Source organism: Lepidochelys kempii, chromosome 22 (assembly GCF_965140265.1).
Source record: "Lepidochelys kempii isolate rLepKem1 chromosome 22, rLepKem1.hap2, whole genome shotgun sequence".
NCBI lineage: Eukaryota > Metazoa > Chordata > Testudines > Cheloniidae > Lepidochelys > Lepidochelys kempii.
Window position 1 is genome coordinate 13884738 of NC_133277.1, and position 25272 is coordinate 13910009.

Genomic DNA, 25272 nt, shown 5'->3' on the forward strand with positions numbered 1-25272 from the left:
ATTTACTGCTAATAGGAATTTGAATTGGGATGCCAAGGAGGCGAGATCCTCCTGGAGCAAAGTGATGCATAGTGATTCAGAGCACAATATTAATAGAATGGCTAAATGTCTCAGCTGGATGATAAAACTGGTATTCAGTGTTTTGCTTTCTACGTTAAGCGAAAACTCATGGCCAGCATAACAAACAAACAAACAATTTTTAGTGAAAAATAAAATTTAACTGTTGCAAAACTTTTGCATTCTAGAATGCATTTGCATCAATATTTTACCTGTTCTTTGAAAAACTAAAACATGTATTTAAAAAGAAGCATTGGCCCTGCATGTGAGCACCCAGTTCATGAGTCAGATTCTCCGCCCCCACTTAAGTCATCCCATGCTCTGTGACTGGAGCTGCAGGGGAGCTCCTGGCTGCAATGCACAGAGCTCTGCCCCCCATTTGTTCTCCTCTGCTCACTTTTCTGCAGGAGGGGAGCACGCAGGCCTGCGTTAATTGGATAGTTACATGGTTAACAGACTGCTACCTTGGTTGTTTTTAACTGAATTCATGCACACATAGGCCCCAGTCCTGTAGTCAGATCCCTGTGGGATGATCCCTGCACTCGTATGGAACCCCACTGGGACTCTGCACAGGTGTAAGAATTCATCCGTGTGGATCCAATTACAGTATCAGGACTATCATGTCATAAATGCTTTTCACAGCCTAATGTTCATTGATCAATCTGCCATAACTTATACCCCTCCCTCCATCACCACCACCCCTTTACTTCCATTTGCTGATATTGGTGCCTTTTAATTCTGCCTCAGGTGAAGCAATAAAACTGTGGGAAAATGACCAGGCTCACATTGCAAGCACTATAGATGGCTGATCTGTTAATGACTTCTATAGAAGGAGTGTGTGATTAGAATACGCAACTGAAACTCTGCTACAAATCCATAAATATTCCCCCCTATTCTTTGTGCAGGACAACACCACCTCGTGCATGTGCAATGACTCACCTTCAGAGATCATCAGTGGGGTTTGAACTCCAGACCCTTAGTCCCAAAGCACAGATCTGTTGGGATAACTGATCCTACAAATTTGCCTGAATTGTGAGCTCAGCTGCGAGAAGCGAGTGAAAGTTCATAAAGTGTCACAATAACCATTAATAATAAAAGTTGATGGGAAAAGTTACAAAAGGGAGACAGACTGAATTAGTGCAAACAGAAAGGCCTCCTGATATAATTCAAGGACTGTTTTAAGATCATGCTTGGTAAACGAGACAACATCAGACCAAAAGATCAATGAACCATAATTGGTGTGCCAGAAATTAGGTCTATTGATGGACAAAATAATGACAGGACAGACTATTCTGCCCATCACTCCCCTTTGGAGTCCTTAAAGAAAGACTTCAGGGAGAAAATATTAGCAACTGGTGTGAGCTTCGACATTATGGCTGCCACCCCCCACCGTCTTCTGGGACCCTGGCCCTACATCATCCTGATCCTGAGGATGCCCATCATCATCATCAAATTGCCCAGACTGGGCCACAGATGGCCCAGATGACGCTGCTACCTCCACCAGCTCCAGCTAAATCCTGAACCTTGTTTAAAACTGTTTAATGTTGGACTGTAATTGGGGCATGTTAACAACTTTGACTTTTTAGGCTCCTTTATTCCATTTAAATTGATACAACAGACCTCGATTCCTTGAGCTAAATGAGCAATTCCATTCGCTGGTAGCAGCAGTTGGTTGTTATCCACTAGCAGACCAGCCACTAGAGGGGGACATGACATACACTTTGCCAGTGTGGTACAGATATAGAGCTTGGCTTTCCTTTGTACTGCCCACATAGAGTAATTTACACCTGTGCAGAGTAGGTGTGAAATGCTACAAATCAGAACAAAACAATTTACACCCCCCTTTCCACTGGTATATATGACTGCGATGGTGCAGGGCTATGGAGTATCAGGCACAAGTTTTAACACAGAGGATCCTGGACATTGAATCGTTTGGGGCTGACTCTCACATGAAGGCCACTTTACACCATGCTGACTGTGTAAAGGAACTTTAATGTAAATGAGCGTCAAGCCCTGTTATCTTGATTTTCCTGCCATTATCAGCATTTGTCTGAGTGCTCTGAAATCTCTTCCTAGCCTCCATCTACTAATACTTTCTCTCTCCAGAGCTTGCAATCTTGTGCCTAATTGCTTCTTATTCGTAGCTTCAGTGAGATTCCAAAACTACATTGAAATGATGCAAAACCCACTTCCAAGCTACACATTTACGCTCTGGCTTGCAGAAGAAAACACTTTCAATGTCTCTTTATTTTTTAGGGCAGTGCCAACACCCCTCCGTCTCCATTTGTCCAAATGTCAGGTGAGTATTTTCACTAAATCATACATGACTTTAGTGTCGGCAATCCAGTGCCATTTCCATCTCATTCTTCCTGTGAAGGGCCTTGAAAATACTACCACGAAGATCTGTAGTGGTGCCACCCACCACTCAGAGAGGAGAATCACCGAAGGATTAACTCAGAAGTATCCTAATGACATTCAATCCCTTCCCTGAAGTTCCAAGGGAAGGGAGACAAGGTGAACCAACTCCAAGAGGGGAAGGACAGTCTTGAAATTAAGGCACTGAGTTGGAACTCGGAGAACGAGGCTCAGTTTCTGTCTGTATTCAACTCCTTATATGACCTTAGACAAATCACTTAAATTGCTCTGTGCCTCAGTTTCCCTTCTGTAAAATGGGGACAAGACTACTTCCTTTATCCATCTTTTCTAGTTACACTGCAAGCTCTTTGGGGCAGCAGCTGTCTCTCACTCTCAGTGGCATTGGCCATTGGTGGAAGACAGGATACTGGGCTAGATGGACCATTGGCCTTACCCAGAATGGCCGTTCTTACATTTGTATGGTGCCTAGCACAATGGGGCTCTGATCTCAGCTGGGATCTCTAGGTGCTATTGTAATATGAAGAACAATGCTGGCATGTACTCTGCACATGTTATTACACAAGCAGAGACGAAAGCATATCTGCCTAAGGGAGATACTTCCCTAGTGCTAATGGCCCAGGAGGAGCCAGCAGTGCTGCTGAGAGATGCCTCCTGAGAGTGGACATGGGGTTGCCGCTAATGTACAGCCTCACACAGCTCCACATTGTAGTAGAAATCGCGGTTTCCCATTGGGATAGAGTGCAAAAGCTGGTATGGTTCATTTCAGGAGGGCATAGTAGATGGATGGATGGATGGGAGCTGGGAGGCAGATGGTTAACCCCCCATCTCCCACACACAAGGTATGAGAGGGGAACAGAAAGGGAGGAAAAGTAGGGGAAGGGCAGAGGCCAAAACAGCTGGTCCCCAGCCCATGGGCAGAGCAGTTCAGTGCAGAGCATCCCAACAAAGGCCACAATTTAGCAAAACGTGATTTACTTTGCTGAACAGACATTGACCTAAACACATACGTTTGTGCTTTGCTGAATCAGACAATGCTGGGTTTGCTGAGGTTTAACTGGTACCTGAATTGGGCGTACCTGAGTCTATGGGAGATGGGTTTCTGGATTTTCAATAAAGAGAGTTTGTCAAGTTCTGGTACAACACACCCCAAGACTGAGAGAAAGGGGAAGGCCATGCTGTGATTTGGGTTGATAATTTTGTAATTTTATAGAGTTTAAGGCCAGAAGGGACAATTAGATAATCTAGTCTGACCTCCTGTATATTGCAGGCCGTTAAATTTCACTCAGTTACCACCATATTGAATCCCATAATTCGGGATAAACTAAAGCATTTCAGTCCTAGGAGACTAAACTGGTGTGTGCCACAAGCAGAGAACAGGAGAAACTGAGGTGTGATCAATGCCTGAGCCCCCTGCAATGGTAGGGAAATGATTAGGTGAGATCTTCCGAGAAGATCCTAGCTTGTGATCCGTGCCCCATGCTACAGAGGAAGGCAAAAAAAACCCAAAAAAAACAACAACCAAGGGCCCTGTAATGACCATGGGAGTAAAAACCTGCCGTGTGGGGACACTTGTTTAACAACAGGATTCTCTCCGGCCCTGGGAAGTGGGCAGATGTTTGTTACAGATGGAGGGGAGAGTTCTGTGGGTTTCAGCTCTGTTGATTTGCCCAATGAATTTTGACTCAGTGGATGGTGACTTTGACATGACCTTTCATTGGTATGACTTCCATCTTTCTCGCCAGCAGGCTCCATGGCCATGTCTGGTTACTATGGAGTTCGGAGACCATTCATGTCTGATTTGGATTTCCACAACACTAAGCCGCTTTCAAATGATGTTTATGCTTCATCCCTGGGGGCAAAGTCCTTTCCATGTGACTCCTCTGCCGTTCAAGGGTACCCGCCGCTACTGGACCCCTACTTCACCGAGGACTATCGTGCTGCTGCTGTAACACCCAGCACTAGCTCCCTTTTCAGCACCTCCTCGCTGCCCCCGCTCCTGCCGCCCTTCCCCAGTGATTCAGCACATTTCTTAATAGTGAGTCTGTGTACTGATTTGAATGTGGTATCCAGGGTTAAATGGTGGCTTGGATTGTGCAGAGGGTGTACCACATCTGGACGCCTGATACTAGAGCAGATGGAGCCTTGGGCTGATCCATTATGACCGTTCCTAGGCTGCTGTGTTCCTGTCTCCTGCTGCCTAGCGATGCCTCCCTGGCTGTCCCATTGGGACCTGTCAGTTCTGCTTGTGGGAGGAGAGTTGATTGGAAGTGTCACAAGGTTCTCCTGCCCCTACCACTTCAAGGAGCAAGAACCAAGCTCATTCCCACACCCACAGCGCCGGCATGGCATGTATCTGTATGCTCCACCCTCCCTCTTCAGACCCCCACTGGAATGATAACTAAGGCCCTGATCCAGCTGAGCACTTATGGATATGCTTAATTCCAATTGACTTCACTGGGACTACTCGTGGGCTTACAGTTAAAGTGCTTTGCTGGATCAGTGCCTAAGACAATCATGTCTGATCTGGAACTGGGTTCAGTGTAGTTTACTCGTGCCATAAATTCTGGCTCTGTTTTCCTTAATCACTTTTTACACACTCTGCTAATGTTGCAGGGCAACACAGAGCTCACTGTGTGGGGCCTAGGTTAGAAAGCAGGAATAGCTTAGCTTGGTAAACTCGGAAGCTAGAAGACCCAGTAGATTACATATTTGTCTTTTTGCTCTGGAACATGGCATTATTCTCAAAGATCTCCCTCACCCTCTTTCCAACAGAGAGACTCCTGGGAGCAGGCCATGCCTGACAGCCTCAACCAATCAGATGCCGTGTGCTCAGATTCCCTACAAACCTTGCTCACAACTACCAACTGCCTCACCTCTCACGAGACTGGAAGCACTTCCCAGTATAGAAGCTCGAGCTGGAGTTCTGCCATCCCAGGAGCCCAGTCCTACCCTTTGCATGCTTTTGAAGATGTCCACTACGTACCCAGTTACCCTGCCACCTCATCCTATTCCTTTTCACCATTTACGGCTGTAACGAATGACCTACCTCCCAAGACTCTCCCCCTCTCATCAGAGGAACCCTTAGATACAACCTCCCTTCATGACAACTCCTCTTGGGCAAAAGAAGATGGGAGTCCAGTCTGGGGGACATATGAATGCCGAAGAACTTATTGAGGAAAGCTCACAGTTGGTGACAAATTAGAATTAACCTTCCCTCAGACAGCTGAATTGATTGTAGGATATTTCCCTATAATTAATCATTGAAAATTGAGGACAGTGATAACATACTTGGAGGCAAAAATGCTATGAAGGAAATATTCGTTTCTAAAATCAGTACATTACTTAATGCTCTGTTTAACAATGTAATTGTTAGGGTTACTGTGTAGCTTGTAGACAACGGTCTCAATCCAATGCCCAGAGAAAGTCAACGTAAAAAGTCCAATGACTTCAGTGGTCCTTGGATCAGTCCCAGTTCGGAAAGCAACCTTAAGAAACAGGACCTCATCTTTTTAGCTGATAAACCATGTCTATTTAAACAACAGAAGATTTGTAGAAAGTGATTCTACAAAAAGATAATTATGGAGGGGTAGGATGGAAGCCTTTTCAAATAATTTAAGTTCTGTATAGTGATATCTTACTATATACCACATACATGTAAATTTCAATGCCAATGTTATGTAAATATGGCATTGTCCTAGGGTGATAGTTATGGAAGGGATAGTAAATACATGGTGAACTTGGACAGACAGCATACCAGGCTATGACAAATAAACTTCTGTAACCTGAAATCCGCCACAATGGATTGCTTCAAGGAAAATTAAGATTGCTGTATACGAGTGCTTATCTGTTACAGTGGTTTTCATACCCAAATAATTACTATTTGTTATTATTCATTTATTGTGTGTAATGCTCCAAACAGCTCCAAGCCCCCCTTGTGCTATGCAAATACATAGTGACAGTCCCTGCCCAAAGAGCTTGTAATCTAAAACCCAGATCCTGCAAAGACTTAACTTTAAACATGTAAATGGTCCCATTGATGTGTAAATGGTCCCACTGACTTCAAAGACACTGCTCCGGGGTGCAGAGGTCTGCCTGTATGGATTCATTTGCAGGTTGAAGGCCAATGTTTCTCCCAAAGCCATTCTAAATCAGAGCTGTATGAGTATTTCTTGAAGCACAGAGGAAGAGGTGTGTGTATATAAATTATACAATCATATTTTGAAGGCCCATAATTTTACACCCCTAACTTTGTTTTTTCCCCTAATGGCAAGGTCCATTAAACTCAAAATATCCCTTTATTATTATTTGCATTGTGGTACCACCTAGCAGTCCCAGCCAATATCAGGGCCCCGCTACGCTAGGTGCTGTATGAACACAGTGAGAGATAATCCCTGTTCCAGAGATCTGAAAATCTAGACAAGGGATACAAAAAGGTGGGAAGAAAAACTAAGTACAGTGGGGAAAGCCTGTTGATTTCACTGGGAGTTAGGCATCTAAATATGGTTGAGCATGTGGGCCAAAATGACATCTCTAAGATCCCACCGCAGGATACTGGCAGAACCAGGAATAGAGCCCAGGTCTCCGTATCACAGGCCAATGTCCTGTCCACTGGATTATACTCCTCTTTTGCCAAGACGACACTTAATTACTATTTTTTTTTCTCATGTGATGAAATTCAGCAGCCTAGATCTCACAAGCAGCCCTACAACTGCCAGCCAGGAAGGAGTGGGAGCAATATGCAATGGATAAAAAACAATTGTAAGGAAACAAATGGTAGTTTCATGCTTCCAAAGAGATTATAGAAACAGAAGTGAGAAAATACATTTTTAAACTGATTACAAAGTACCTCAGCTGTGTCCCTTTAAAAAGCATATCAGAACTTTAACCAATGTGTGTTCATGTCTTCACACCCCCCAAAGCCAGCTGTTCGCTCCCTTGCAAAGAGCCCTGTGAGTTGAAAAAAGATGTGTGTCGCCAGGAGCTCTGTGTGGCCACTAGAGGTAGCTGTACACACACACGGAACCAGGCCTGTCCCTTTTGTCTGCACAAAGCACAAACCAGAACCTACATCAATTATTAGGTTTCTAGTTAACTTCTTATGTTAGTAGCAATTTTGTTTCCAGAGCAGCTGATGCCTTCTCCTTTGATGGGGAATGGTCCCTTAGCGTGGCAACAGGAAAGAAGCAATTTTTTAGTTTAGAAGACATCGGACATGATTATCATGGGTAAATCCTCAGGTCTGTCTGAATTAAGCTCAGCACAAGGCCTGAGGAGTGTGGGGGAGACAAGGTGGTTTAAAGCTATATTTGCACCCTCTCCCATCACCGATTAGATCCTGGGGGCAGCCAGGGGCATCAAGGCTGCTCTAATCTCCACCAGCTAGTAACAGCAATCCAGGGGTTGTCAGTGGGATCCCAGGAGACAAAGGTACTCCCGCCACACCTTCTCCTGTCCCAACTATGCACTTAACCCGGAGGGGATGGGACCATGAGGAGGTTGTGTAGAGGCGACGATACCAGCCAGGGATTCCTCTGCTATGGGGGACTATCCACGTGGCAGCAATGCCAAAGGGTCCAAGATGGACCTGAGGATTTGCCCCACACAAATTGGTGGTCATTTCAGCGGCTTCTTAGAAATCAGTTATGAGCACAGCAGGGAGCTCCTCCCATTCTGGCTGCTCACACATTTCAATCAGGCAGTGAGAAATCGGGGCCTTTAAAGGTGTGTAAAGCATTCTCAAGGATTTCTCCAAACCTCCTAAGGGAAGGAGGGCTCTTCCCTGATTGACCCAGGAACACAGACCTTTCTGCCTTTTACAATATGCTGCACAACCACGAATGGCTAGTTTAAACAACCAAAGCCTCTGGTACTGTGTTTGCAGTGCTGAGTCTGACCAAAGGTCCATCTAGCCCAGGATCCTGTCTTCTGACAGTGACCAATGGCAGGAGCCCCAAAGGGAATGAACAGAACAGATAATGATCAAGTGATCCATCCTTTGTCGCCCATTCCCAGCTTCTGGCAAACAGAGGCTAGGGACACCATCCCTGCCCAGCCTGGCTAATAGCCATTGGGAACAAAAATAAACCCTAAGGGAGCCCAGCCCCAAGAATGCAGATATTATTCCAGTTACTGCTGAGCGCTACCCTCCTTCAGAATCTGGCCCCAAAGAGCATGTTAGAAAGTGTCCCCAATAATTAGGTATTTTGAAATACTCAGTAGCTCTTGTCAGTTCTCTACTCAAGCTACGCATGACCATCCAGAATGCAAACTGGTGATTAATCACCTTCATAACCAGCAATGCCCCTAATGCATGAGAGTTTATTAGGTACCCCTTTGCCCGCCTATGATAAGAAAGGGTCAATTGGAGCATCTTTCTTGGTACCACACATTATTTTTAAGATTGGCTAGTTGTCATGGCAAAAAAAAAAAAAAAGGAAAAGTCACAAATTTAGAAGGGGGGAAAGGAATCTATGTGAAGGAATCTACACTTTCCTTTGCAAGGATTATTTAAATCCATCTAATAATAAAACTCCAAGTTTTAAAAAAATCTCAGGTTAGGGCCAAGTCTTTCTTCTTTGAAAGTCCCCCCACCCAAAGCTGAGATGATGTTCATAGCCCTTCTCCAGACAGGTTCCATTTCTGACCTTTCTTTGAGTGTAGGCTTGTTTTTGTGCCCTCTGCCGCACCAGTGACTCTAGTATCCCTCTTGTGGGAGTATCAGTTACACAAGCATCTGAGGGCAGGTTTGGGGCCTGTGTGCGGCTGCAGTACTGAAGGCCACCCCTAGCACCAGGGCATATCCTGCCACTGCCTCACCAGTCCTTAGAAAGCCCTGCTCCCTTGGCAAAACCCACTTTTGTGACCCCTGCCCCACTTTGCAGTGCATCACCTGCCCAGGTGGCATCCAGCTGTCTGGGTGCTGGGCTGCCTAAGGGCCAGAGCCACCCCCCTGCAGAAGGGGCGCGGACAGTAACTGTCTTCCTGCCCCAGAGGGGGGGCGTGGAACGGCCGGTTCTGGGTTCGGCCTGAAGGCGGCGCTCTTTGTCCCAGGGCCAGAAGCTCGCCGGTGGCTCGCCAAGTTTTATTTTGCAAGTGGCCTTGGGCCGGGCCGAGCCCGCCCCTTCCCTGCAGCCTAGGCGGCGGATGGCCCCGGCTTCACACCTCTGGGCTCCAGCCGGGCGAGGTTTCCCTCTCGCGTCTCTAACTCCTCTGCCCCCCAGGTTAAAAAAACCAACCCCCCAGGCCCACTGAGCTGGAACCCTGCAGCCGGGTGGGGCCGCCCTGGCCCCCGGCTCCATTCCCTCCTGGAACTTCCTGATTCTCCAGCCCTGTTCAGACCTGTCTGGAGACAAACCCCCGAGGCGTTGCTGGCGTGTAAACTCCCCGTCCTGCGCCGCCGGCTCCGCTCGCCTCTGGTTACTTTGGGCGGTGGCCACTTTTCTCCCGGCCGGGCTCCTCTGCTCAAGCGAGTCGGGAAGGGAGCACTGCGCCTGACCCCCCTGGGAAAACGGCCTACGGCGCAGCAGGTTCACACGAGCCCCGGGCAGGAAGCGGAGCAGGGCGCAGATTCCGCTCACCCCGCTTGTCGCTCACAGCCTTTGCTGGTGCGAGCGCGGAGGCGCCCAGGAGAAAGCACCACAGCCCCGGGGTTGGGGGAACGCCCCGCACCGGTGAAGCCCCCAGCGACTGGGGCACGTGGGGGTGGTTTTGCCCCCCTGCCCTGCAATTGACGAGCTCCGACTCCAGCCATTTTACAACCTCCCATAAACACCTCGGTCAGTTTCGGGTGCGGGGCAAGCGAGCAAAAGCCGGGACCAGCAGCTGGGCCGGTGGCGACGAGCCAGGGGAGCAGGGGGCCCAGCGCGAGCCGGCTGCAGGGGCTGTGTAAACGCTGATTACGAGGGGCCCCTCCCCAGTCGCCAGTGGGTTGGCTCCTGACCGCGGAGGGGCTGGTGGAAATATGGCAAGGACAACAGTAGCCTTCGCATCCCGCCAGCACGGCGCTGCCAGGGGAGGCCTGTCACCCCCGCTCCTTCGCTCACCCGCAGCCGGGATGCTGCCATCAGTTTTCACACCCGCCTGGTGGGCAGCACAGACTGACCCGGCCACTTACTCCCCGGGGCCCTGGCAGTGCCGGCAAGCCGCAGTCGAGCCAAAGCAGTCGCTCCTCTTGCACCTCAAAGCATGTGCCCGTGTTTCAGATCAATACCCACTGAACTTATATGTTGCTAAATCGCTCTATTCCTTACCTATTTTGGCTGCCAGGCGAACTAGTCAGTATTTGTATCTGATGTGCGGTTTCAAAGGAATTTAGAAAGGAGGCCAAGGTTGCTTTACATTAGCTGCACCCCTCTTGAATGCGCCTGAAAAATCACCCGGTGATGCTACCTTAGCAGCATCTATCTTGAATGTTGCGAAAAGAAAAGGAGGTACAGACCCTCTTTTACACTGCTCACGCCATTAAGTTTTAAAAGAATAGTGAGTATCTGATCAGCCCCCCTTTCATGGAAATCAGATAATAACAGAGCAGGGACTGTTTAACAGTGGAAGCCATTCTAAATCTGGGCACAAAGGCTCAAATCCTCAAAGAAATCAATAGAAGTTAGGATCCTAAATACCTTTGAGGATCTGGGCCATACAAACTAACACCCAAAACATTTGGTCTTCCTTGTTAGGATAAAATTCTTTTTTTCTTAAGACTCATAAACCAATTCTTATTTGATCTTGGCAGCTTTTATGAGCAAGTGCCTACATTTTCCTGTTGCAAAAGGAAAATCTAACTACAGACTTATTGGAGCATTTTCCAAGGTAAACCCCCTTGGAACATAAACAGGATTCTCCCATGCCTCTAGCTATCTACAGTGTATATTTCAGGCCAAGTAGAAGCCAGTGTCACAGCTGGAGGAAGAGAGATTTCCTAACTTTTAAAATCAAGTCCCATGAGTGGAAATCTGTCCGTTTCTGCAGGAGGATTTATACTGGATTTGGAAACAGCTATCTAGTATTCCTTTCACAAAACATCCACCTTCAAGTTGTGTCTTAAAGCAGAGCATGTTGTTTTTTTATCCACCAACAGTGAAATTGGTGAGTGTACCTTATGGTGAAAAGCAGATATAAAACAGAATTATTACTATGGGGACATTATATGTTTTATACTTATACTGAAGTTAGGGGCTTTCTCTCCTGATATTCTGCTCCAGTAGTTGGCCCAACAAAAGTAATCAGTTTTTGTGTGAAAATTTTTCAGGGCTGGAATAGGGACTTTTCTGAGACCACCTCTGTGCCACTCCCTAACACAGATCAAGTACATTTGTTGCACTTAAGAAAAAAAGAGTAACAATAGCTAAATTAAACTGCTGGTAGATGATTAACAGCCTATCCTGCTTTCTGCTTTAAGCAACAATTCCTGGTGGAGGGTATTAACTGCAGGGCATAGGGAATGTTTACATACAGTGTAAAAAAAATGGGGATTCTATACTGATTGTCCAACGTTGGCCAAAAACATGTCAAGCTACCCTTGCTCCAGCTAAATTGGCTGTCCATGCAAGGATCCCCACACAGGGGATGTAGGGGGATCTAATCTGGGGGATCTAATCTGAAAGAGGCCACTCTATGGAATAGGTGTGAAGATCATGAACTGGGGAAAATACAAATAAAATCCAACAAAAGGCAGAAAGGGGGGATGAGGGAGGGGAACAGAATGAAATAAAAGCCCACTTTGGTCAGTGACAGCTACTCTGGTGCCCTAGACAGTGTCTCTATTATGCCACGCCCACCAACTGCCATTTTCACCAAAAATCCTCAAATTTACCCTTAAAATGTGAAAAATTGTGCAAAAATCACCCTGCTCCCTTGCAGAAAGTCCTTTGCAGCTAGCAAGTGAAATATGAGAGCACTGGAGCCAAGTGTGTGTATCTGAGATGAAAATACTGACCAGGTTTCGGGGCATCCGCTTTGTTTGTGGAAAGGTGGATAAAATGTTCAAAATGTCCCAAAAGCAAGGAGTGGGGAAGGCCTCCCCACCAAATCTTATTCCCCAAGACCCTCTGCTACATGGGGATGTGCTGGGTTTCACAAAAAGATAGCCCATTTTGTTAAGCCTTTGAATATTCAAATTGAAAGTATCGCGCAATCATTGATTGTCAAATCATTGGTTTCTAGAGGTTTTAAATACTTGGCATTAGGGGAGAAAAACTCAAACTTATATCTGTAGGTATAAAACATTAATATTGTTGGTCTCCACCTGGAATTTTCACAATGGTCTTGGGTATTCCTATTTTTAAATTTTAAAATTATTGTTTTTTTTTTTGTTCCCTCTCCCCCCAGCATCTAGGAGCCTAGGTGGTTGAGTCTTCTGCTGCAACATCAACTGTTACAAAAGTTGCTTATTCTTTCAGGTCAGCATGTCCGGTAAGTTCAGTTTAAACCTTTTCTTCAAGAATTTGGGAGATGTTTTCATTAGCCTCCATTTTTGGTCATTTTACCTTCAAAATGGGGACGGGGGGGGGGAGAGAAAGAAAAAGTTAATATTTGTATAACCCCAGGTGCAACCAAATCAGTTTTTTAAGTGGACACTGATCATATGCAGGACACATTATATGTAGAATCATACACACACCCAACGCAAGGTACAGGGGAAAAGCAAAGGTGTTTTGTGCACAGGAATGCAGGGGCTTTAAATAACCACTGTTAAAGTATTTCAGCCTTTTAAAAACATGCTGCTCATCCCTAACCTACTTTGCAAATTGGGCACTTTTAGCCAGTGCTCCGGGGACCGCTGGCACCCGGGGGCTGCAGATTTCAGGGTTAACGCGCCCAATCGCGGGTGCAATTTAGACTCTGGGAACGTAACTCGGCGCTCCCAGGTGATTAGTTGTGGATTTTAATATTCAGGGACGATCTGACCCGAGTGGGACTCGGCAGGCCCAGGACTCCCCTGAGCCAGACCCCGGGGGAGATGCGGCACAGGCAGGGAGAGATCTCCCCTTTAGGGCTGCTGAAAAGGGGAACCGTGCCTCCTACACTCGATCCCCAGTTGGAGAGCCCCCCGAAGTGCCCTGGTACCACGGCCGCTGTAACTAGAAGTGGCGCTGCCGGACAGCAAACGCCCCGCGGCCCATGAGGGTGTCAGGTGGGGCTTCTCCCCCCAGCTCCGGCCCCCACCCCAGCGCAACCCCTAACTCCCCTCCCCAGACACCTGCGCCGAGCTCAAGCTGGCTCTGCTCCTGCCCTGGAGAGGCCAGCAGCTGAATTATGCGGGGTGGGTGGGGGGACACCTGGGGAAACAGCCTCAGATCGACGGGGGCTAATCCTGGGGAGATGGGGGACAGCCCGGCCCCGGGGGGTCCCAGACTGATGAGGGGTGGGGGGCAGCCCCTGTGTTCACCTCCGGCAGGTGTAGGGCCGGGATCCCAGGCCAGGCTGCGGGGGAATTAGAGACAGCCAGGCTGGGGGGCGCACAGGATACGGAACTGCGGAGGGGCCCCCTCCCGGCCCAGGGGGCGGTGGGCGCACGGCATGCGGAGTTTTGGCAGAGGGCGCAAGGCGCATGGTGCCCCGGCGCAAAGGACGCGGAACGGGGCAGCCCGGGGGTGCGCAGTGGGGCTCGGGGTGCGGGGCCTGCCCCCCGTCCCCGATCAGAGCTACTCACAGAGCCGGGCTTTCCCGGCCAAGGTGGGGGGGGGGATCCCAGACCCCGAGCGGGGACCCGCCGCCTCCGGAAGGAAGGTGCCCGGCTGAGCCGCAGCGGCCTCCCGCTCCGCGCCGCGCCCGGGAGTGGAGCTGGCTGGGGGCCGCAGGCAGCTGCGCACGGGGCGCTGCGCATCCCAGTCCCGGCGCGCCCCCCTGCAGCTCCCCGCTGGGCTCGAGCTCCCACCCCGGGGCGCCCTGCGCGGCCGTTTGCCGCCCCCCATCTCCCCGGGGCGCCCTGCCCAAGGGGCCCCTTGCGCACCTCACCCCGACCTCCCCGCCTGGGAGGAACTTTGGGGTCCTTGGGCGACCCCCTGAGCCCGGCCGGGGTGCAGCCACGGGACCCGGCTAGCGCCGGAGGGTGGAAACCTCCCTCCCTTGTCTCCCACACAGTCAGCTGCCTACCGCTGAGCCAGATTTAACCCTAGCTCAGCGCTCAGCTTGGGGAGGCAGGGGAAGGACCAGCCTGGCCTGAGGCTCGGACTGGCTCTCCCCCCCATGGATGCTGAGATTTGCCAGGAAGGTGAAATGAAGCAGGTGCAGACCGCAGGCAGTGTGGAGTGAAGGGTCAGTCCCAGGCTGCTGACCTGGGTACCTGTCACATCTCCACTTAGCCCAGGCAGGACCCTGCCTCTCTGTTGGCCTGACCCAGAGCCAACAGAGGCATCGGATGAAGTGAGCTGTAGCTCAGGAAAGCTTATGCTCAAATAAATTGGTTAGTCTCTAAGGTGCCACAAGTCCTCCTTTTCTTTTTGCGAATACAGACTAACACGGCTGTTACTCTGAAACCTGCTAAGGAAACTGTTTGCATGCATAAATCTAAGCAGGTTTGCTGGCTCAGGGCCGAAGATGTCAGCCCTTGTAACAGGAGAGGCTTGGAGCAAAGGGTTCCTGTTAAATGTTTCTCTCCTTCAGATTCAAGGAAACATATTTTGCAGTTTTCAAAAAATAAAATGGAATGACCAGAATAAATAATCCCCAGGGAGCTGAGTTTGCAGCTCAATAGAACCTCCTCCTCTGGATACCACACTGATTGGCCTGTGGTCTGCAATGAGGGGCAAGGACTGTTAACACCAGGCACCATGTTAAAGACAATGTCACTGTGTATGGCAGGCTGTCATTAAACAGGCCCTTGGCGCTAAGAAGAGACACTGTCTGCACTAGGATAGGGACAGGCTCCACTGTCAATCTAGCACCCCTGGCAGAGCAGGAGTGAAAGGTAGCAAGTGCCAGCCAGTTGTGGATCAACGGGTACACACTGCCTATGTCACAGCAAAGCAGAGGCTGAAAGTTGCTGTTAGAGGATCAAACAGGCAATAGATGGGTATATTATAAATACCAGTGCATAGCTAGATAATTGCTCCCCATGGGACTGTTCTATTACCCGTCCAAGCAAGGGCCAGGTAATGTTGCAGGGTCTCCAAAGGCAGAATATTAGCTGTGAACCGGATCCTGCAAGCCCTTACTCATAAGTATTCCCATTGCACACAATAGGAGTTGGAGCTGGATCCTGCAATCAGAACTGTGTGGGTGGATCCCTGTGCCCAGGGAGAGCTTCAGTGCCAGGTCTGATAGCAGAACTGGGGCCACGTGAATAAGGGTTTACAAGATTCAATCCCAGGTTTACAATGTGTTTGTCTGTTTTACCGAGCCTCTGCAGGATCACTTCAGAGAGAAATATACTGAGTGCAAAATGAAGCAATTCTAAAAACTGAACTAAACTGCAATGGGTGTTAAATATTTCTTCCAGCAAGAGCGTCTGGGGTGGTTTCTTGTCAATAGGCAAATTCTTAACTACTCCAAATACAAAGTTCGGACTAAGCTAGTGTGTGGTGATTGTTTTTGCTGACTGATGGAGGCCCACATGCATGTCTGAAACAAACGAGTTGTAGAGAATGACTCCTCTCATTAAAGAAAGAAAGAAAACTGGGTCTCACAGAGAGTGATTCTTGAAAGCGCAATCATTTTATTCATAGTATTGCTTAGTCCTATAAAAGAATAATCACCCACATATTTGCATTGTTTTTATTCCTGTTCTTAACATGGTGGATGAACGCAGTGCCCATGTCTGTTTCCTGCATTGAAAACTTCAGGCTATTGTACAGATTCAAATTAATTTGACATTATAGTCCAGCAGACAAGGTTGGGAGTTAGAGTACCTGGGGTCTATTTTTGGTTCTGCCACTGACTTACTATGTGATTTTATGCAAGTTGCTTAGGCCCTGATCTTGCAAACACTTACATATGTGCTTAACTTTGATGGAAGTCAGTGGGACTATTCACAATATTAAAAGTTAAGCATGCGTGTAAGTGTTTGCAAGATTGGGGTCTTAATATCTCTTTGCCTTAGTCTTCCCATCAGTAAAGTGGAGATAATTGTACTTGTCTTCCTTTCTAAAGTGTTCTCTGAATTTCAGGTGAAGAGCTAAGTGACATTCATTTCTCCAGCCTTTGTTACTAAGAAAAAAAGAAACTCTTAAGGAAAAAGAAAATGTGGTCACAATTATATTTATTATATATTAAGGGTACATTTGCAAATAGTCTACAAAGTGTTCATAAATGTTACAAGCATATTACAATCATGAAATGGTTACAAGGGACCTATGGCATTCTGTAATAACTGATTAACCATTTATTAAAAAGTCTATTAATAATTTATAAACCCTTTACAAACTCTTTGTAAATATACCCTTTATAGAAAGTGTGACCAAGAACACACTGAATTTACTCTTTGATATTTTAAATATCACCACGCTGAAGTGCCTGCTTTGTTGTTCTCATCCATACAACCTTGTTTTTAAACTCATTTTTCAGGCAAACCCAAGGTGTATCAAGGTGTTCGAGTAAAGATTACCGTGAAAGAGTTATTGCAGCAGAGGAGAGCACGACAAGCAGCAACTGATACCACTGTAAGGACAAAATACTAGCTTCTTCCATGTTGTAATTTAAGAATAAGAAACTATTTCTCTTCCATCAACTTAATGAACTCAGAGCCATAGGAGCAGACGCTGCTGATGCAGGCAAAAGGGAGAGCTTGTCTTCAAGAGGAAACTGACCAATTTAGTTATTTCAGAATAACTCCCCCAACTGGATGCTCTATTCTGGAATAAAAATTAGTTTGCTCTGGACTAGTTACTCTGCTCACTTTTATTCCAGAAGAGAGTGCCCCCTTCCCCACAAGGGAGTTATTCTGGAATAGCTCAATTATACAGGAACAGCAGCTCTGGAATAACTCTGCTGGTCAATTTCCCCTGTGTAGACAAGGCTTGACAGACAGGCCTGCTCTGAATCCCTAGGGAGCAGCAGGGGACAATGTCTGTTCTATCTGACTCAACCAAAGCCCCCGTTGCCTGCTTTGAGGACCCTCCCATGTAAAGCTCTGTGTGGTACTAAGACTCCCATCATGTTCTCCTCTCCAAGAGGTAGCGCTCAGAGCCCAAAAGAATGTCATTCCTCCCCCCACAAAAACCCCCAAAGGCCTTCCATTGTTCAGGGGCTCCTTTAGTCATCAGCCAGGGACTGAAGGCACCAGCTCTGCACAGCGTCCAGCTTCTGCTGGCACCTGGGGAGGGTACACAACCAAATCCTCCCAGGGCTGAATGTGCTGGCATCATACTGCTCCTAACTCCTGCTGGCCTAGGAAGGAGGGTCTTAGCTTGGATCCCCAAGGGCTAGAAGCCAGCTCCAAAACCAGTTGAAATCAACGCAAGTCTTTCCATTGACTTCAATGGACTTTGGACCAGGTCTCTAAAGCAGTGGTTCCATAGAACTCTCAGGCACTGGTGGCCTAAGAGTGAAAGGCCAAACTCAGCTCTCTCCAGATGTGCTGGATCCATGCCCAGGAATGAGCTCAGATCCCCCCTGTATTGTTCTGCCACTGCAGCAGCTATTATCCTGTGCAGAGGGAGTATCTCCGTGACACAAATTTTCCCGGGGGGCAAAACTCAAGAGTTTATTTTCTTTCTTGGTATGGAAACTTAAGGACAAAGAGGCTGATCTGTCAGCAAGAATTGGTAGCCTCTCATTAGAATCAGCTACTGTACCAGAGAGCTGGAGGGGAGTGAACTTGTTACCACTCTTTCAAAAAAAAGGCATGAGGGGTGATTTTGGCAATTTGTAGAGCAGTGTGCCTTACTTCATTATCAAGGGAATCAAACTAAACGATAATTAAAACTGAAGTTACAAAACACGACACAGGTACACATCAGCCTGGCTTCTGTGAAGGAATATCACACCTCTGTAATCTGTTGTAATTCTGAGCGTGTTAGCAAAACCGTGCCTGCAGGAGAACATCATGTATGTGGTAATCATGTAATCCTTTCACAAAGTGCCTCACAAGAGATTAGTCACCCTGAGGTGAAAGGCAAAGTGCTGTCAGGGGTGAGAAACTAGCCAGGAGACATGAACAGGGAAAAACGGTCAATTTTCAACATGACCAAAAGTTAACATTGAGTGTCCAATGTTCTGTACCAGGACTGATGTTTATTGATGATCTAGATTAGGAGTGAACAGTGTGGTAGCCAAATTGGTAATAACATAAAATTAGTTAGGTTACTGAACACTGGAGGTTACGGTGAAGAATTTCACAGGGACCAAGCCAAGCTTGGTGAATGAGCAGCTGGCTGGCAGCTGATGTTCAGTGTTGCCTGATACAAGGTAGTTTCTGGTGCCCTGTTTTACTGTGCATGCATCTTCTATCTTTATTGTTTCAAGGGGATAATTTTCTCCTTTAACATTTTTCTTTTCAGTTTGTTAGGGCTGGTAACAATGGAAATGTTGACTCTTATCTCTTAACCTGTACTAAAAAAACCCCTGGAAGGTGTTTGAAAATTTGGGATTTTTATAATGGGTAATGCAACTTTGTTCATGTTTAAAAAAAGAAAAAGAAAAAAAAGAAAACCCCAGAGATGTATTTCCTTTTGTCTTGAAAGAAAGTTAGAAAGTGAGTATGAGCAAAGAGCCATTTAAATAGGGCTTGATCCCACTCCCATTTAAATAAATAAAAACACTTTACTGGTGCAGGATCAGGCCCTTAATGCAGAACACTCTGGCTGCAATCCAGTAAAGCACTTAAGCATGTGAATAGGCCCAGTGTGTGCTTGAAGTTATACACATGCTTAAGTGCTTTGTGGAATTAAGGCCTTTAATGCATTTCAAAACCATAAACTATTTGGAGAGAAGGAAAGGGTTAAGGAGACCTACATATTCATGCAGACTTGACACACACAGAACACTCCACTTCTCTTGTAAGTGAGCCCTCTAGCTCAGGCTGCCCTGTGTTTTTGCATAAAGAGGTTGGTAAATCATTACTGCTTCCTGGTTCATGACATTACAGCCTGGATGGTTTTCAGATTTAATCTCCCACCTCCTGCTCTCTGCAGCGGTTGATTGCACAAGAAGCTGAGCAGACTGCAACCTGCAACCACAAATAAAGAGGGTTGGTGAATGGAGCCCTCTAGCACTGAAATGCTGCAGGGTACTTGTCTCTTAAGTGTAAAGTCACCCCTTCCTTCTTCCTCTATAAAATGGCTAAGGACTTACATACTCTATAAATGTTCCAGCTGGATGTTAAGAGGCTGGACTGAACTAGTCTTAATTTGCTATTCACTCAATGTTTACACCATGATTGTTCCATCCACTAAGGAGACCCAAAGCTGGTGGTGCAGGAGATTAGCTTTGTGCTTAACAGAATTTATACTAGTTATTATTTATTTGTATCGTGGCAGCCCCACGGATCAGTGTCCCATTGTGTTAGGTACTGGACACACGTGTAATGGAAAGCTAGACTTTAAAGCGTTCTGCAGGACAGAACCTGCAAGTTAACTAAAACCCACTCTACTGTTAGTGGGGAGGTAACAGAGGCTACATATTGTGTACGTATAGACCAAACAGAGAATATCAATCTTGCCAATTCTTCCAGAACTGCCCGGATTTAAATAATGTTTTTTTCCCTCCCATAGAGAATAATTACAGTTTAAGTGTTAAATAACTGGGCAAACGTTAGGAAGTTCTTGATAGGGAAATCAGCCACTCTAACTCAGGAACATTTTGAATGGAAGAAATGAAGCTCTGATCAGCATAAGTTAAAACCATCTGATCAGAAGAAGCCACGGTCTGAATAGCTAGAGTGAAGTCCCCTTGAAGTCGATGGCAAACCTCACTTTTGTTTTCAGTGCAGCCAGGATTTCACCGATAATGTTGGATGTGATTTTCTAATAGGCTTGTTGATTTGTAAGTTTCAGTTTACAAATCCTCAGGGAAAACAACATTAAAAGTTTTCTTATAAGTGTTGCAGTATTAGAGTAATCACACTTGTAGATTGCAAAGTGAAGTGTGCAGTGGAACAATTCAGTCTGGTGCGCATGTGTGGTGCTACACAGGGTAAGCAGCACTTGATTTTTTCGTTGTGTTTTAAACGTGTTAGCTAACACGATTATAAATTGTTCCTACTCATGTTGAACCCTAGAGGTTTTTTTGTGTCATGTCCACACTAGAATTTATAATCCTGCTAATTAACAAATGTTAAAAACATGACTAAAACAAGTATAGACACATCTATGGTGAATTAACAGTAATGGAACAATGGAATGGACATCAGAGTAGCTACATATTTCACATTAGAACAATTCATTGTAATGCACATCTATTGTTATCTGGGTGGCCCTCTGGAACAATACGTTACACAGATTGAGAGTGCTACATAACTAACAGAACAACTGAATGTAATACACACAGGTAATAAAAACAACAATCATTAATGTTTGCATAAGTAAGTTTGAAAGGTAATTGTGACTTACCTCAATGTTCAGGAAAAAGATCTCCTTTGATCTCTTAAAACAGAAACACTTGCATTTGCTATTTTCCTTCTGTTCTGTTTTGTCAGGTTTCCCGAGGCAGCAGCAGTGTCCAGTTTCCAGAATCTGTTTCTCCTCCCTGCACAGGTTGGTACAAAGAGCATCCCCCTTCTCCCCTCCCCCCACCTATTCCTCCAGTCCAAGTCTTTTTAGCCCTTGGTGCAAGGCTTGAGGCAAGCACTACCATTTAATTAGGAATCCAACCAATCAGAACCTGAAAAATGCTCACTAAATGCAGATGAGGATGCAGTAAGACAAGCAGGGTACATTTTGCCCTCACTCTAGCAGAAATTTTGTCTTCATATCCATGTAGTTTGCCTTTTCTACAGAGGATGAAAGCTCCAATTAGTCGGTAACATTTATTACCAGCAGAATAACACTGCCGTGGTGCCTTCATCAAGATTTCTATCTCTTGGTACTGCCTTCATCTGAGTGTCAGATGGGACCAGAACGTTTTAAAGCGTTAGTTGTCTTGCCAATCATTTAGCTTCCAGCAGAGTCAGTTTCTTTCTTTCCCCCTCTCCCTGTAGAGTTCAGAAGGGGTGTCAGTCTTTTCAACAGAGATGCATAAACAGCTCCTTCCTGGTTGACACCAATATCCAGGAGGTGGGAGAAAAAAATATGAGTTTGGACTTTTCAGATCTTTTATTCTCTAGATGTTGGTAGCTAAGAGATCCAGAAAGTTTCCCCGTTCATCTGTAAATGTGTGCATGTATACATTGTGTGGACAAGGAAATGCTTAAATAATAAATATTTGGGGTTTAAATTTGCTTATGTTAATATAGAAACTTGAGACGCACATAACCTTTTTCAGGCTGGTAAATCTTTCTCTTTCTTTTGGGTGCATGTTTTTTTCCCCACGGTCCAGTTAAACACTTTGGTCCCAGTCCTGAAAACACTTACGCATGAGAGTAATGTTACACGTGCTAGCAATCCCATTGAGATCAACAGGACTACCTGCATAGATAAGTGTTTGCAAGATCAGGGCTTTGTTATTAACTGTTTGAGAACAGCTGAATTTAACATGAAATGTAGTCAAGCCTAGAGGGCCAAATTCTTATTTACACCGCTCTGGTAATTGATACCCAGTACTAGAGTATTGCAGTGCAAAGAGGTCTTGGTGTAAATGAAAATCTGGCCCTAGAGCCTTTTTGACCCCTGCCCTCTTCCATATGACACCAGCTGAACCTAGGTCTGTATCATCTACATACTCGCCAAATTTTTCAGAAGTAATGTAGGGACAGCTCTGGTCTCTCGAGTGTTTTGCCTCTGTCCTTGCTTATGAAGATGAGAAGCTATTTTTTGTTTTAAAGGAGACGTGCATCCCTGGAACACGGAGTTCAGCAGAGGCTAAAGGCAAAACCCAACTGGTAAAAGAGCAGCAGCACAGCACTGCGTTACATGCTCTCAGGGTTGCTTTGGATTTACTTTCAGAGTCAAGCTGCAATTTTCAAAGGAGTCTAAGGAAGTTGGATCCCACAATTTTCAAAAGCACTAAGTGACTTAGAGCCTAAGTCCCCATGGGAAACCAAGAGGACTTAAGCTCCCTAGTCATTCAGGCACTTCTGAAAAATTTCCCCCCAGCCCGCATTGACTTTCAATGGGAACTAGGCACCTAACTCTCATAGAACCCTTTGGAAATCTCAGTCTACACTTGAAGAGCCTTTCCTCCATGTCCAGATTCACTGTGTTCCGTGGGACTGGTTGCCGCACAAGATGCTGCTCAGCACAGACCAGGGTATCCCAGCCTGACCCAAAGGAAACATACAGCTAGCTTAGCCTCCCTTTGTAAGCACAAGTACTGAACACTCTCCATTTTTCTCTTCCTCTCCTAGCAGCTTATTTTGATGCAGAACCTGTCTCTTCTGCCCCCAACTATTTCCAGCCACGGCAGTTTCCAAATTGCATTTCCTGTGAAGAAAACCCAAGTTATTTGGAGCAACTGGTTGATACCTATCTTCAGACAGAGCCGCCTATGGACCCATCCCTGAGTGCTCTACAGACTTCTACCCACTATAACCCAGACACCTTCCTGTCAACCCCTCTCTGCTTTAACCAGAGCCTGGTAAGTTGGTTGCGTTCTTTACTGAGCTGGACTGGTGGTGTCTGTAGTTATAGCTTGCACCACCTTGAGCAAAATCACCTAAGCACATCCAGCAAGGAAATCAAGAAGGGAAACGAAATGGGCAAAATAAAAATCCCCACTCCCTGAGGCTCTGGGTTCAGACTGGTTTCATGAGCATGATTCATTTCCAACAACTCCACAGGTGGAGGGGAGAGTCTGGGATTCCATGTAGAATTGGGGCTCTCTCATATCCTGGGAGAGGGCATGAGGAACCTGTTGATCCTGACCTGAGGTTGCAGAATTGAGGCATGTCACTTCCAATACACTATTCTCCCCTCCCTGTAATCCATGGAACCTCTTTAGGGAGGGGCCAGGGGACAACCCCAATCCACCCCCCTGGATCCTAAGGGTTAAATTAATGCCACTGACATGTTCATGAATAGCAAGATAGGAACTGCCAGAGCAGGTCAGACCATTGTTCCACCTGGTTCAGTATTCTGTTCTGATAGCTCCAGAGGCAGGTGCAAGAACCCCTGAAGTCAGCAGTAATGGAATAACCTGCCCACTACAAAGTTCCTTCCTGACCCTCCTCAGGTAGAGGTTGGCTTATGCTGTGAAACAGGAGGGTTTAAAACTGCATGTAACTAGCAGTTTAGAAAACAGCTACGTTTATAACATGTCATTTAGTGACATGCATTCTACATGCTCATGGCAGGAGGGTTAAAGGACCAACACCAAACAGAGTGCAATGTCCTCAGATATCCCAGTTATTCATCAGAAAAAATTGTGGCAAAGCCAGTTACCCCAATGATGTCTTGCTGGAATTTGTTATTCTACACAAACTTGTATAGAACAGAACTGGGGCCGAGCAGCCCCTGTTCAGGGCTATCACCTGGCATATGTGGGACTTTTCTCTAGCATGCTCCCTTGCTGAGCACTAAGGCGCCGATCCTGCAGTGACTTGTATCCAGATGGACCCCTCTGTCAGCACAGACATTCACTGAAGTCACCGGGACTCAGGGTGGGTGCAGAGGTCCTCGTGCACAGAGCTCATTGCGGGATCAGGGCGGTGCTTCCAGAAGAACCACACACACATTCTGACATCTTGATGAGTTCACAGTCACTTTGTGAAGCCCACTGATTTCAAAACTCTGGAACTATCAATGGACCAGGGTAACTCCAGAATGGGGTGTGATGTGGTCATGCATTCAGGGCCTTGTAATTAAGAGTGTATTTTTTCTGGTCTGTGTAGTTATTTGAACACCCATTATTAGTGACCTCATTTCCCACCACATTTTCTTTTCTCTCCATTGTTATAGGTTCCTGGATCTCCTGCCTCATCTGACCTGTCCAGCCCATTAGACTATAGCTACTCCCCACCTCAACTGCCTCCTTTTGCTCCACTGAACATCAGCCCTCTTTGTCCTCTAGACACCACGAACTACGGCTATCCTCTCGAGGAGTGCTCCCATCCGCAGTACAGCTGCTCCCCCTCTGCCTGTTACTGCTCATCCTGTGCCTCAGAGCACTTGGATACATTCAGAGTATCAGAGTATTTCCCTTATCCAAGTGCAGACTGTATGGACTATCCTGGCACCATGACAATGGCAGATGACTTCTTTAGAAGGGATAGAAACTACGACATCTGCTACAGTTAATGGATGGTTTTATATATATGTACATACGTACAGGTATCCAAATCAGCTAACTGCCTATGAACTATGCAAAACATCACTGTCTAACACAAAGTTCAGTTTACTCTACACTACTTCACCTGGTATGCTCCAGGTGTTAATTTAGTCCTCATGGGTAACAATGTTTTAAGACTCACAGCATTGCTCCAGTTGTCCTTCTGTCTTGTATTTCATAAAAAAACAAACAAACAAAAAAACAAAGTAGCTTTCATGGAATGCTTCACTAAACAAGTTTTTGTTATTACAAATAAATAATTTTGTACAGATTCCTGGAGCACATTCCTTCTTGTTAAGTTTATAAAAGATTCTTTAGGTTATTCTGAGGAAATCTGATTTTTTTTTCCAGCCACCGGGGGGTAGGAGGGGGTCGCTTCTGCTATAGTCAAAGGTCTTGCTCTTGCAAATACATATTTATGTGAGTAAAGTGGGGCCTTTGCACATGAAGTCAATGGGCCTCCTGGGGTTTGAAAAGTTACTCAGTTGTGTAAGTGATTGCTGGATCAGGGCCAATGTTTTCTCTTCCAATCCATTTCTTATA

General features: G+C 46.3%; 2 protein-coding genes across 5 annotated transcripts in view; both read left to right on the forward strand.

Moving 5' to 3' along the window:
- Nucleotides 1-6273, forward strand: part of POU2AF2 (POU class 2 homeobox associating factor 2) — a 29887-nt gene extending 23614 nt beyond the window's left edge. For 2 of the 4 annotated variants that reach the window (XM_073320699.1, XM_073320695.1), the window contains exons 3-5: nucleotides 2314-2356; nucleotides 4176-4468; nucleotides 5206-6273. In XM_073320699.1, coding sequence (XP_073176800.1) covers nucleotides 2350-2356; nucleotides 4176-4468; nucleotides 5206-5607 — 702 coding nt within the window. In that variant the 5' untranslated portion in view covers nucleotides 2314-2349 and the 3' untranslated portion in view covers nucleotides 5608-6273. The remainder of the gene's footprint in view (nucleotides 1-2313; nucleotides 2357-4175; nucleotides 4469-5205) is intronic. The other 2 variants (XM_073320696.1, XM_073320698.1) reach the window with 2 other exon arrangements.
- A 9214-nt stretch (nucleotides 6274-15487) lies between these two features.
- On the forward strand, nucleotides 15488-24877 carry POU2AF3 (POU class 2 homeobox associating factor 3). Its single transcript, XM_073320604.1, has 5 exons — nucleotides 15488-15524; nucleotides 16936-17030; nucleotides 21005-21062; nucleotides 22811-23040; nucleotides 24360-24877. The coding sequence occupies exons 1-5, from the start codon at nucleotides 15488-15490 to the stop codon at nucleotides 24696-24698; spliced, it is 759 nt and encodes a 252-aa protein (XP_073176705.1). The 3' UTR covers nucleotides 24699-24877.
- The last annotated feature ends 395 nt before the right edge of the window (nucleotides 24878-25272 follow it).